The 14,844-nt window shown below is 38.7% G+C and overlaps 1 protein-coding gene across 2 annotated transcripts in view; it reads right to left on the bottom strand.

Moving 5' to 3' along the window:
* The window catches only part of LOC132821868 (arf-GAP with coiled-coil, ANK repeat and PH domain-containing protein 2-like), a 164,717-nt gene extending 150,359 nt beyond the window's left edge, over positions 1–14,358 (bottom strand). For both annotated transcript variants that reach the window (XM_060834772.1, XM_060834773.1), the window contains exon 1: positions 14,170–14,358. In XM_060834772.1, coding sequence (XP_060690755.1) covers positions 14,170–14,222 — 53 coding nt within the window. In that variant the 5' untranslated portion in view covers positions 14,223–14,358. The remainder of the gene's footprint in view (positions 1–14,169) is intronic.
* Positions 14,359–14,844: the final 486 nt, after the last annotated feature.

Here is a 14,844-nt window from a genome sequence, read left to right as displayed (position 1 = left end):
CTCAAAGTAATTATGGTAAATTCCAGCATTATGAGCAACACCAAGATCCAACAAATAAATAAAGAGATGTACTTACCTGTATCATTTTTGAATTTACAATTAGCATTACCGAAAAGCACTTTGTCACACAAACTGTAAATCAAATGGTTAGAATCTGGAATCGCATGGAACTATAGTATGATGCAGCATAAATTGAGGCAACAGAATTGGGTTATTACCTGAAAAAGAAACATGTGCAGGGCTACTGGCAGAAGGCATGAAAATGCTTCGAGGTGCCTTGCTTTTCCACAGAACCAAAAAAAAACACAACAGGCCAACGGCATCTCTTTGTAACTAATTGTGATATGCAGTACTAACTATGGAGGCAACACATTTTAGATAGATCGAGACGGGTACACAACACAGGTGGTATAGTAGTTAGCATTGCAGCCTCAACGCCAGGGACCGAGATTTGATTCACCCTCGGTCGACTTTCTCCCCATGTGCCTGGGTTTTCTCTGGGTGCTCCGGCTTCCTCCCAGAGTCCAAAAAGATGCTCAGGATAAGTGAATTGGCCATGCTAAATTGCTTAATAGTGTCCAGGGATATGCAGGCTAGGTGGATTAGCCAGAGTTACAGGGAGAGGGTAGGATACTCTTCAGAGAGTTGGTGGTTGACTCGATGGGCTGAATGGCATGCTTCCACACTGTAGGGATTCAAATAAATGATAACTTTGAGAAGTACTTAAGAACCTTAGACAGCATGTGCATAAATTCCAGAAAGTAACATGACAGACAACATAATTAAGGTGGCATGTAGGGTACATTTCTTTGCTAGCAGAGGAACAAAAAAAAATCTAATATACAGAAAGTTAGCACTCCAAGCAGTGACCTGTGTGAAATTGTGATCACTACATGTCAGAAGGATTTGATCACACAGACAAGGGTACAGAGGAGATTATTGAAAGGTCACCAATAACATTAGCTTTCAGCAAAGTATTGGATAGGCTCTCTGAAACAGTTGAGGTTGTAAGCAGATTTAGTTAAGGTACGGTCTGTTCTGATAGGAACAGAACTGTGTTAAGAAAATAGCATAAAAGCAGCACCATTTAAACCTATGGGACCAGAATCACATTATAGCCAATACAGGTAAGGAAAATTTGTGTTCTACAAATAATGGTCCAAATTTTTCAACTGCATTATAGCCAATTTGCATTGAAGAAACACACATTATAGCAGAACCGTTTGTATATAAAAATGGAGAGTAGCATAGGTAGAGTGGATAAGGGGTTTATTTATCTTAGCAAAGAGGTCAGTAGATATAGCTCATAGATCTGAAGTAATGGCAGACGAGTAGAGAATTCAAGAAAAATCATGGTTCACCCAGAGGGTGGTGAAATTCTGGAACCCAGTGTCTGTAGGAAGGTCAATATTAAACGTCAATGGAGATGGCTGGAATACTCTCATTGGAAAGAGTAATTGCCGAGCAGTTGTGTACATGCACAGTACTAGCCATTTTTCAGCCAAAGCCGGAATAGTGTCCCTAAATAACTTGCTGAATATTATCCAAGTCTCCTACATGTGGGCATGAACTGATTCTGAATCTTAGGACTTGTAGATGAAGTCTGTGCAATCATTAGAAAAACATCTCCACTGCCCATTTGTGATGAGAAGGTAATCAATGACGTTGCGAGGATGACAGGATATATAGTGTCCTTGATCCGGAGGTGACTGGCATCCAATAACCCAAAATTATTAAACCATTGGTGAGCTTGGCCCCAACTCCCAGTGACTCCTGTTTTAGTAAGACATAAAGGCTACCCTTAATCAAATGATGCCTTGATGTCAAAGGCAGTCACCTCCAGAATTCTGCTGAATAAAAACAGCCTAACTTCAGCCAAGCTTAAGTTAGAATGTTTGAATCAATCCACCCAAACGGTTTGCTCTGGCCAATGGGTCAGTTAACAGATTTTGTAACGTTATGCTATGATTATCGCAAGTTGTTTACAGTGAGACAAATTAGGCAACACTATCTGATTTCTTCCTTCCCTCCATAATTGTTTATGTTGAGAATTAAAGAAATTTCTTTCAATTTGGAATACTGTACCATATCTGAAAGCTGGACAATTCTAAATTATTTCAATTTTAGGGTGTAGGTTTGCTCGCTGAGCTGTGGGTTTGCTATCCAGACGTTTCATTACCTGGTTAGGTAACATTATCAGTGGTGACCTCCAAGTGAAGCGAAGCTGTTGTCTCCTGCTTTCTATTTATATCTTTCTCCTGGATGGGGTTCCTGGAGTTTTGGTGATGTCATTTCCGGTTCGTTTTCCAAGGGGTTGATAGATAGTATCTTGATCTATGTGTTTGTTTATGGTGTTGTGGTTCGAGTGCCAAGCCTCCAGGAATTCTCTGGCATGTTTTTGTTTAGCCTGTCCCAGGGTAGATATGTTGTCCCAGTCAAATTGGTGTTTTTTTTCATCAGTGTATAGGGCTACAAGGGAGAGATGGTCATGTCTTTTTGTGGCTAGCTTGATGTTCATGTATCCTGGTGGCTAACTTTCTTCCTGTTTGTCCTACGCAGTGTTTGTGGCAGTCCTTGCGTGGAATTTTGTAGAAGACGTTGGTTTTGTCCACGGGTTGAAAAGGGTCTTGTAAGTTTGTTAGTTTTTGTTTGAGAGTGTTGGTGAGTTTGTGTGGTACTAAGATTTAGAGGGGTCTTAGTAGTCTGGCTGTCATTTCTGAAATTTCAATTTTAATATCATCAATTACAAAATGAGCACGTTGATAGAAAACGAATTAAAAACTCTATTCATATGTTACTATGTTCTAACAAGAATTGCCTGTCCTTATTGATTTACTATACAGAGGAACCTCGATTATCCGAATTTTGGATTATCTGAACAAGACTGCAAGGTTGGCTAAACCATATTGTCTGGCATTCAATTATCTGGACAATATACTCCCCATCCACATTGTTCGGATAATAGAGGTTCCTCTGTACACAGATGTTTAAAATATTTAAGACCATGAATTTTACATCTTGTTGTGGACAATAATACCATTTCTTATGAATCACATTGACTCATAAATACCATGCCTCGAGGACCTGCCCTTAAAATCAAAGTTTGGGAAAATTGTGAAGGCATTGGCTATGGTTTCAGTTTGCAGTACATCCAAGGATGGTTACACATGATGAGAATTGCACTCACACCTTTGCTGAAATATGGGTGTAAAGGAAAGCCCGGAAGTTAAAGGCCAGTCAGTTTAATTTTAATGGTGGGCAACCTTCTACAAACAAGGAAGAATATCTTGTCTAAGTGGCTACTAATTTTGTTCCAAAATTTGATTATGGAAAACCAATATTGATTTTAATAGGGAATCATGTTTAATTAACTTGCTGAATTTTCAAATAACAGAGGGTTGATGAGAGTAATGATCTTAATATGGTGAACAAGGAAGTCCAAAAGGCATCAGATTCAGTGCTGAACGACAGACCTGTATACAAAGGGCTCATGAAAGAAAGTAACAGTGGCAACATGGACACGTAATTAAAAAGAGTTAAGGAAAGCAGGTTAATTGATGTTCTATGAGCTGGAGGTTGGTATGTTTTTGAAGTACAGTTCCCTGGGAATCAGTGTTGAGACTCTTATTTTCCACGACTAATTTTAATGATCTGGATCTTGACGTATAGGACCCAATTTCAAAATTTGCAGATAATATGAAACTTTAAAGCACTGTAAACTGATGAGGATATTGCAGAACTTTGAAGAGGCAATAGATAAAGTTATTGAAATGGGCAAAGTGGCATCAAATGCAATTCAAATATGAAAAAAAAAGGGGAGGTGACTCACTTTGCTAAGGAGAAAATGGAGAGGCAATACAAAATAAAAAAGGGAGCTCAAAAGCAGAAAGACCTAGGTGTACGCATCCATAAGTCTCTGGTTGGCAGAATAAGTTGACAACACAATTAAAGATTATACCACTAGGCTTTATTAATAGGAACATGTAGTCTACAACAGCAAAAGGAGGTTGTTTTGAATTTGCATAAAGACACCAACGTTGTTTGGCTTCAGTTGGGGCACTGAATCCATTTCTGGCCACCACAGCTTTGGAAGGATCTGACAGCATTACAGAGAGTGCAAACAAAAATTAAAAGATTGTTTCCAGCATAAGACAGACAAAATTGAAGAGGTTTAACACCTGAGCCATGTCAAGGTATTATTATTTTTTCTGGTGCCTAATCAACATTACAATTTCTAATACTACCTCATGTTTATAAAAAGCAAATCCAAAAAAAAAGACCTCTTTAATGGCCAGTTTGTTTCATAGTCCCAAATTGCTTTTCGTACTTGCTTTTTAACCTCCATCTTGGACCTGCTACACTCAGCTAATGCAGTTAAGATTTTGTGACACCAGTCAGAAGCAACCATTATTCCAGTCTATTTAACTTAAGTCCATTCCCTGTCAGTTGCTTATTCCTAACATGGATTGACCAAATTTAATTTTCTACAGTCATCATCCTAAAAATGATCAATGTCTCCTAAATATTTCCCCACTAACACGAACTATTTGGTCCACCTCATCCAAGAATGGAGTCAGAGGGTTTCCTTTCTTCAACTGGATACTGTAGAAAGTACTTCTGAACACAAAATAGAAAACACTTGTTCCTCAGTGCCCCTTTCACCATCATTATCCCAGTCAATATGAGGGTAAAGTTCCTTTGTAATTACTCCATGATTTTGGGTGTAGGTTTACTTGCTGAGCTGAAAGGTTCATTTCCAGACGTTTTGTTACCTTACTAGGTAACATCTTCAGTGGACCTCGTGCCGTTACAATTGCAACATTTAAAAAGGCATTTGGATGGGTATATGGGTTTGGAGGGATAGGGGCTGGGTGCTGGCAGGTGGGCCAAGATTGGATTGGGATATCTGGTCAGCATGGACAAGTCGGACCGAAGGGTCTGTTTCCGTGCTGTACATCTCTATGACTATGTGAAGCAATGCTGAAAATTCCAGCTTTCTATTTATAGGTTTGGGTTTCTTTAGGTTGGTGATGTCATTTCCTGTTCCTTTTCTCAGGGGGTGGTGGATGGAGTCTAACGCGATGTGTCTCAAAAATTGCTATTACTCTATGGTGTTTACACTATTTTGGAATTTCCTTACAAATTGCTTCTCAATCATTCCCAATAGCTGATGATCTGTATATAAATGTTCAGGAATGTAGTTGCACCCCTTCTTAATCCTTAGCTCTAGCCGAAAAGAAAACATTTCTATCTTTGCATCCTCAAAACATCTTTTTTCTTCAGTGCTACAATGCACTCAGAGCCCCTTTAGACCACTTAACCTATTAAGTCTGCTCCACCATTCAATGAGATTGTGGCTGATTCGATAATATTCAACTCCACTTTTCTGTCTCATTCCCATGACCATCGATCCCTTACTAATTAAAAACTTTTAATTTAACCCTTTGTCTAAGGAAAGATATACCTAAGACAGTCCATCAGAAGATTCACGAGGTTGATTCCAGGTTTGTACGAATTCTAATGAGAGGAGGTTAAGCATGGTGGGCTTGTTCTTAAGTCATGAGTACAAGAGGAGACCTTCTTAATTTTACATATTTCAAAAGAGTTTTACAGAGTAGATTTCTTGGAGAGTCGAGGACCAGAAGGCAAAATGCAGAGCAGAGCAAGGGGTTACCCATTTAAAAACATTAATCCAAGAGACTTCCACTACTTTCAGAAAATACACAAAACCAACACTCCCAGATGCCCATTCATATCAAGCAACAGGACCCTGTGAGAGAATCTCTCTGACTATGTCAAAGGCATCTTGAAACCCATCATACAATGAATCCCTGGTTTTTGTCATGACACTACAGACTTCTTACAGAAACTCCACACCCACAGACCAGTCAAACCAGGAACACTCCAGTACTCTAGACTGATAACTATACAACAGTCTCAGTACTCAATACTGAGCCAAAATTTCCAGATACCATCCTAAAACTCATCCATTTCATCCTCAACAGCCAGCCCTTCATACAGACACATGGAACAGCTATGGGGACTAAAATTTGTACCCCAATACACCAACATTTTCATGCACATGTTCAAGCAAGGCTTCTTTTCCATGCAGGTCCTCCAACCAACACCATACAATCAGCATTTTCTTCTTTTGGACTCAGAAGAATCTCTGAAATCACTACGCGATGACAAAAGCTTCTTCCCATCAGGATCACTCTTCAGAATCAGTCTCATTCTTGGACACATCTCCAAGGAGGACAGACATCTCAGTACTTCACTCTACTGCAAGCCCAAAGACAACCTCAAAGTCTCACTTCTTTAGCTTCCATTCAAAACATATTCAAGAATCCATCCCTTACAGACAAGCCCTGCATTTACATAGAATCTCAAATAGGGAGGAAAGTGACAGATTCCTACAACCCTCCTAAGAATGTGACAGAACATTCAACTCAAAAATCGCAATGGGCCCCTCAGACAGACACAGGATAGACCAGTGCTTCCCTGGAGCGGAGAAACTTAGTAGGTTCAGTTCTTTGCAACCTTCAGCAGGTCATTGATGATGACAAACATCTCACCAAGACTACCCTTATGTCTCCACTATTTGCCTTCAAACAGCCAGCTAGCCTCAAAGCAAACTACCCAGCCTTCAGGAGAACAGTGGCCATGACACCACACAATCCTGCCATGGCAACCTCTGCAAGATACATCAGATGATCAATGTGGATACAATGTGAACATGTGAACACCACCCACCAGGTGCACAGTACATATGCATGTGACTCAGCCAAGGTAGTCTACCCCATACCTGCAGGAAAGGATGCACTGAGGCATGGCATATCAGCGAGACTATGCAAACACTATGACAGCGTACAAACACTGCACAATCAGGCAGGAGTGTTCCCCCCATTCAGGGAACATTTCAGTGGTCAAGGACATTCAGCCTTCAGTCTTCAGCTAAGCTTCCTTAAGGCAGCCTTGAGATACATGGCAACGCAGAAATTGCTGAACAGAAATGATAGCCAAGTTCTGAATTCATGAGTGCAGCCTCTGATCATGGGTTCATGCCACGCCACATGTAATTGCATGCTGTTCTGGGTTTGTAAATTATTCCTTACTGTTCCGTTTTGACATCATTACTTTGATTACCTCTCTACGTTAGTAGGTTCAGTTCTGATTATTTGTTACCTCGGTTAGAACCTCTTGTGATAAATATCTACCCATGTGATTCCAGCCATCTGGCTGGCTTGTAGTACCGTCTTATTTTTGATTATTTGTAATTATCTCTGCCTTAATTAAGCAGTTCATAGGTGTTCCCTTCAATGGTTATTCAGCTATTGACATTTTAATCACACCATCTGAAACTCTTGATCATCTGCAAAGACTTATTATTCAGCCTGTCGACACTCTACTCACATTGTTCGTACTAATCTTGACACAATAACCTGCAATTACCTTGCCATTATCTCTGTGCCTGTGTGCTTCCCTCCACCTCACCTGGGAGGAAGGAGCAGCACCCTGAAATCTTGTGATTTTAAATAACCCTGTTGGACTATAAACCTAGTGTTGTGCAACTTCGGACTTTGTGCACTCCAGCCCAACACTGGCATCTCCACAGTCTTCCACATCGGTCGTGTGCCTTGTAAACTTTTCAAAACACCTCCCTTTTATTAATATTCTATTCCCTTTGTAATTAAAAAAGGGAACATTTTATTTGCCTTCCCTATTACCAGCTGAACTCATAGTCTAGCTTTGTGATTTATGCTCAGAGATACCAAATTCCTCTGCCCGCAATTTTCTGCTAAAACGGAACTGGTCCAAAAAGCTGGAACTAAAGTTTGCTACGACAGGTGTCATGTAAAAATATGGTTGAGAACCAAAGTGAATTCAAAAGGTCCAAAAGGGAGATTAAAAAGCAAATATGAGACAATGAAAAACTGCCTTTCCTCATTTAAGTAATATTCAGCACTCTTAGTGCAGAACAACTCTCCCATATTATACTTCATCTGCCAAGCGTTAGCACTCTTAATGCCTACAGACTCCATGTTGTCCTTACAAGATGTCTTGCCACTTTTTCTTGTAAGATCCACAAACCAGGGATGTACATTCATTTCCATCATCCAAGTCATGAATATATTGTAAATAGTTATGGTCTTAGCACAGATCTTTGTGGTATTCCACTAGTTATAGTTTGCCAACTGAAATGCTCCCTTCGTTCCATATATCTTTGTTCCTAGTTAGCCAATCTGTTATCCGTGCTAATAAGTTTATTTCCTACACCACAGGCTCTTCTTCAGTAGCTATATGTATAGTACATTATGGAACACCTCATTTCAGAAATCCAAATATTATATTGACTGTTGCCCTTTATCTATCTTGACTGTAACCTTAAATTCTAACAAAACATGTACTGCATGATTTCCCATTCATGAAGCAATTTTGATTGTTTGATTGCATTTATGCACCAAACATTTGACTATTACATCTTTTATAAAAAAGAAAGAGACTCTAATCCTTTCCCAAAATCAGATGTGAAGCTGATTGGCCTACAGTTAACAACTTTTTGACTTCCTGCCTTTATTTTGGCAGTTTTTCTATTCTGGTCAGACTTTACCAGAATCTAAGGACTCTTGCAAGATTACATTGCATTACTATTGCCATTTCGTCTGGTTTTTTTCCCAGATTTGATACTATCCTTAACTTTACTGGCGCTCTTAATTCACTGATTTTATTCTGAATGCACAAAGCATTCAAATACAAAGCCTTTAAATTAGTTCTATTTTCAAAATCTCCCTCCTGACATGATTCCTTGGTCAAATATGACATCCACACATGCCTTTTAAAAATTCTTTTTGCAAACAAATCAGCCTCATCTCTAACATGCACTCTTGCCTTCTCCTTTAAAGATACTTAGTGGCTATGCTTATGACCATTTTGTTCAGCAGTTTCTGTTGGCCTCTTCTGTTGACTTGCCCACAAAGCCAAATTCCCCAGACACTCTACTGTCCTTTTTAACCCAGAGCTTTCTGTGGTTTCTTGTTCAAGCCTACTATCTTCCAAGTTCAGGTCATTTTGAGACCTGTGGTAATTTGCACACAATTTGTTGACCATCCATCTTTTCTTTTATGCCCCTGTCTGACTGACAAGATAAATTATTTCTTTTGTGAACTATTTTTTTCTTGCATTCAGATCCATCATTATCACTGCTTCTCCAATGTAAGCACAAAACTTCCCTTGACTCCATTGTGTTTACTTTCTTTAGGCTTCTTATTTCTGGCACAATGAGCAATCTTTAAAGGAGAAGGCAAGAGTGCATGTTAGAGATGAGGCTGATTTGTTTGCAAAAAAATTTTTAAAAGGCATGTGTGGATGTCATATTTGACCAAGGAATCATGTCAGGAGGGAGATTTTGAAAATAGAACTAATTTAAAGGCCAGATCAAATAAGGCCCTGTAGAGAAAGTATAGCATGTACTCTTTCTTTTCACACAAACAATAATCTATTTTGACTGCTTTGATCTAGTGAGACCTAGTGATGGATGCTTAAATCAGTTGTGCCTCAGATACACTTTCACCCCTTGAACTTGAACATGGAGACAAAGCTACATCTGGGATTTAAAGATTTTCCTGGGAATTAAAAAAAAGCCTGAAAATGGAGCAATTAGACCCATGATACAATAGACAAAGCAAAAAACGGTGAACATCTGGTAGATCTAAATGAATAAAACACCAATAGACCGTAAGAGAACTGTGCAATTACATGATCGTGCTGGCTGTAGTCACCGGATATCTATAAAGATGTAAAATTACTCTCAGATGTTTGGCAGAATTATTTTCCAAACTACCAAATGATCAGATAAAAAAAAGCTTTCCAGCAAACTCTGCCAAAAGCAATTCCAAACATTTAAGCTGCAACAGTAATATAAAGTTCATAACTAAATTGTTATAATAACTAAAATCAGTTAACTGAACAAAGTTAACAATGCATGAAAACCACTGAATATTCACTACTTTATAAATTTTATTTCTTTCAGCAGTCAGTTCAATGCTTAACATCTGTAAAAAAACATTACTTTGGAGAGGGGAGAAACCAATGGACATGAGGATTGAATACCTCAATTTTCAGTATAAAATAATTAAATCATTGCAGGTTTTTTTGCACGGCAACTAGTGATGGACAATAAATGCTGAATTAGTCAGTGACACACAATCCTTTGAATGATGAAAATTAAAAATTAAAACATTTGCAAAATGGAATAGTTATTTGTCGGTGAAGTAATTAACCAGAAAAACAAGGCTAGATTATAACTTCTGTTTTGTCGATCTTAGATCACATAGAAGGAGATAATGAGCCATCCCTCAGAAAAAGGGTTTAAATCTTACTCATATTCCAACAACCACATCAAGCTGTCCCCCAGTAAAAAGAGAAAGATGCGCAATAGGAAGAAAATATAAGCTCTCTCTCTACTAATGTACAATACATGCATCAATGAGTCATTAAACTTTCAGCAGTAACTTGTCACCACAACAAAATTTGGAGCTTCAAAACTACATCGTTGCACAACGGCTGTGGTATGAAAATCAGCAGCACTAGATAAGGAATATGTTCCCAATTTAGTCAATTTTTTAAAAAAACTTGAATTTTAAAACACACATTTAAGTGTTGTACTTCTCATTTTTCAGTTAATTATAGCATTATGACAACACTGCAATGCTCAGACAAAATCCAAACTAATCAAAAGTGAAAAACAGAATTCACTGGAAGTATTCAGCAGATCAGATAGGATGTGCAAACAGAAACAGGAATTAGCATTTCAAATTGACAGACTTTCAATCAGAACTTTAACACTGATAAAAAGAAAAGAATATATGCACCATGTTCCAGTTATTTTTTCCTCTATGATTTAATGCAGGTAATAACATCGGACAGAACTAGCATTCGTGAAATGTAACTGATTATTATAAACAAACAAGCAACTGATACTCATCTATGAGGAAATCTCTTATTCTCAAAGAGAGGAGAATGACTATGCTGGAAATTTAATAGTATTTTTAAGCCAATTTCTGATGTCATAGTTTAAACAAAAATATTAATGCCCAATTCTGTTCCTGTGCTTCTAATTTTGTTTGAATAAATTTATGTATCAAGCTCAAATACATACAATTTTAGCCTTGCAATGCATCATTAAAATGGATAGGTCAATGAAGTGGCTAGTTTTTTTTCTTAGGGCAGATTATTAAACATTGCAGTTATTTTTACACTGACAACTCTTTATAAGAAAAGTTATTATTTGACTCATGTTTTCCACTTGAAAACCTGCTCCAAAATGTTTAAAAATTGAATCAATTAATGCACATCAACATGTAGAAAACTCTCCTTGGGTTTAGTGATTTTTTTATTTTGGAGATAAGATCATGGTAGCTCATTTATTGCCTCAAGTGATTCACGGTCAACAAACACCAACAGGACTACAAATGCTCTGATCAAGGTAACAAGTCTTAAGTATACTACTCTAATCATAAATTGCTTTGCAGCTTTAATGTATTTCTAATTATTTTAACCCAATACTACAACCAGCAATCAAATTTGCAAACTCAACAAGTGACATTTCCCATAAATTGTTCAACGTAGTTGCTTGCAACTTAACAAGTCACACTCATTTGAGATCACTACACTATTAAACAGGAAATATCTTAGTTTCACATTTATAAATTGAACAGGCAAAATAAGGAATTAATTTTTTCCACAAGTTTTGAAAGTAATGCAAAATGGAAGGGACGCTTCTTGGTGGGTTTTTTTTACTTGCTTGGAATAAAGTATGATTGGGCAATCTCCAAGACAAAAAAATTTCCATATACACAACTTTGAGACACTGAAGTAGTTAACAGTACTCTTATCTCCAGAACCAGAGTACAAATCAAATAAACAGACTGAGAACATTTTCATATTTTACTTCCTACTGCACAGGGCCACACTTGCCAAAGTGAATAACCATATCATGGTAAAACAAGGTTGACTGGTGTGAGACACTGCAATGTATACTGCCACTAGAAGAAATGGAACATTTCTTCGAGCCTAATGTCAAGGTATTTGGCCAACTTACAACTTGACTGCAAGAACGGATACTGACACTGAAAAAAAATGGGATTACCAATTGAATGACACTGACATTCAGAATCAAATCAAATTACACTTCAGAGGTTGAAATCAAATTATACACTATTAATTAATACTATGAATGTTCTTGCTAATAAAGATCCATAATCAACACTGCCAAAAATGAACATAAGAAATACAAGGAGGAATGGGCCATCTAGCCCATCAAGCCTCATCTGCCATTCAATAAGATCATGGCTGATCTTTTCATGGACTCAGATCCACTTACCTACCTGCTCACTGTAACCCCTACATTTTTGAACAGTAAAAATTATCTTTGCCTCAAAACATTCAACAAGATAGCTTCAACTGCTTCACTGAGCAGGGAATACCACAGAATCACAACTCTTCAGGAAAACAAGTTCCTCCTTGACTCAGTCTTGAATGGGCTCCACCTTTTGAGGCTACACTCCCTTGTTCTAGTTTCATCCAATAGAAACAACTTTCCTGCTTGTATCTATTTCCCTCAATTTTGTTTCAATAAAAATCCCCCCCACCCCATATTTCTTCTAAATTCCAATGAATATAGACACAATCTACTCAATTTCTCACAAACCAACCCTCTGAACTCCAGAATGAGTGAACCCCCTCCACTGCCAGTATATTCCCTCTCAAGTAACGAGACCAAACTGTATACAGCACCCTATACAGATGCAACATAACCTCCCGATGTTTAAATTCCATCCTTCTAGCAATGAAGGACAATATTCCATTTGCCTGCAGCACCTGCAAAACAACATTGTGATTCATGCAGAAGGACACCCAGGCCCTTTGCATGCTGCAATTTTTCACCATTTAAATAATAGTCCATTTTGCTGTTATTCCATCCAAAATGAGTCACCTCATATTTACCAACATTGTACTCCATCTGCAAGACCTTTGCCCACTCACTTAACCTATCTATATATCTCTGCAGACTTTGGTGTCCTCTGCACACTTTGCTCCACCACTTAGTTTTTTTTTGCAAACGGTGACACACTACACTTGGTCAAAAGCGTGGTACTGGAAAAGCACAGTACTGGAAAAGCACAGGTCAGGCAGCATCCGAGGAGCAAGGGAATTGACATTTAGGCATCAGCCCTTCATCAGATTCCTAATGACTAATCTGCAATCCTCACTTTCACCATACTACACTTGGTTTACACCTCCAAATCATCTAATTGTAAACAATTGCAATCCCAACATTGATTCCAACACCACTCACTACTGATCAGCAACCAGAAAAATACCCATTTATCCCCACTCTTCCTTTCTGTTAGTTTACCAGATCAAAAAAGATCAAATGCTCATCTATGAGGTTGTTTAGTGAAATCGTGCCAAGGAAGATGGCTGTCAAATTATTCACATCAGTCTGTTTACAACAGTTAAAATTAGTGTGAACGCGATGAAAAAACATTTAAAGGGACATTTAAAAAGCTAACATTTTAGGTTTATTGTAAATTCAAGGATTACTTCCAAGTCATTAAGTGCAACATAATACTAATGTCAATGACATCAAAAAGATAGTTCAAAAGTCCACAGTAGAAGCTAACAATGACTTTAACAATTTCAGCCATACAAAGTTCTTCACAATGAAATGTACTATAGGCACCTGTACTGACTAAACACTCAAAATGTTAGCATGAGAATGTTAGCAAGGATAATAGGATTGGCACTACAAGAACCATCCCACTGGGATCAAACATTTACACTATAAACATGAGCCCAAAACATGGCCAAAAAAACCTGACAGTTAACTTTAAAAAACTCAAAAAAAATCTAAAATTTACAACAAGAGTTTACAATTAAAACTTAACTCAATTATGTTTGATTAATTTGTGGAATTTGCTGAAATACGATTCAAATACGATTTAAAACTATGAAATAACAAACGTTAAACAAGGTGGAAATAAAGCACTGATTCTCCACCTCAAGCTTTACAATTAGAAAGAGGAGAGGCAGCCGGAGAGAGGGCATCAAGCGACAGAACATTCCTGCCCACAGAGACCGGGGATCATTCCTGGGACAACGGCCTACCTGAAACGGGGAGAGTCCTTCAGACACTCATCGAAATCCACCATCAACTTCATGGCGCCTATGTACAATCAGCCGTATACCGCCGCCCTCGCTCGCTCACCGCCCGTCGTCGGTTTAAGGCGCGACCCCGTCTTCGGTCCCCGCCCGTGCCCCGCTCGCTCCCGTGCACCCGGACCCACAGGCACTGTGACTGACAGTGAACCAACCAATCAGAGCCGCCCCCTCCAACCAAGACAACCAACCAGTTGGCGGGTGGCCGCACTAACCCCGCTCCCGAAGGGATTGCCTCCAGCAGTCCGATCCAGTTCTATCCTGATCCTGTCCGGGATTCCGCTAGGGGTAGGTCCGATCCAGCTCGGCGTCTTGATCCAGTCCGGGATTTAGCCCTGGGGTCCGGTTTCCACTCCCACTTCGGGACTGGGATGCAGACCTGATTCGGAAATCTTAAAGGGTTAATGTTTCAAATACAAAACACGGCGATTAATCCGTCAAGATACATCAATGTCTACACCAAAACAACCGAGTGGGAAGAGGAAAAGTAACAATATTTACAAATAAATGTTTTTTAAGAATGATGGAATGAGTAACAGTAAATAAAGGTTACCTATTAATGTTAGAATCATAGAGATGTACAGCATGGAAACAGACCCTTCGGTCCACCCAGTCCATGCCGAC

Source organism: Hemiscyllium ocellatum, chromosome 13 (genome assembly GCF_020745735.1).
Source record: "Hemiscyllium ocellatum isolate sHemOce1 chromosome 13, sHemOce1.pat.X.cur, whole genome shotgun sequence".
Classification (NCBI taxonomy): domain Eukaryota; kingdom Metazoa; phylum Chordata; class Chondrichthyes; order Orectolobiformes; family Hemiscylliidae; genus Hemiscyllium; species Hemiscyllium ocellatum.
This window is presented reverse-complemented; position numbering and strand designations above follow the sequence as displayed.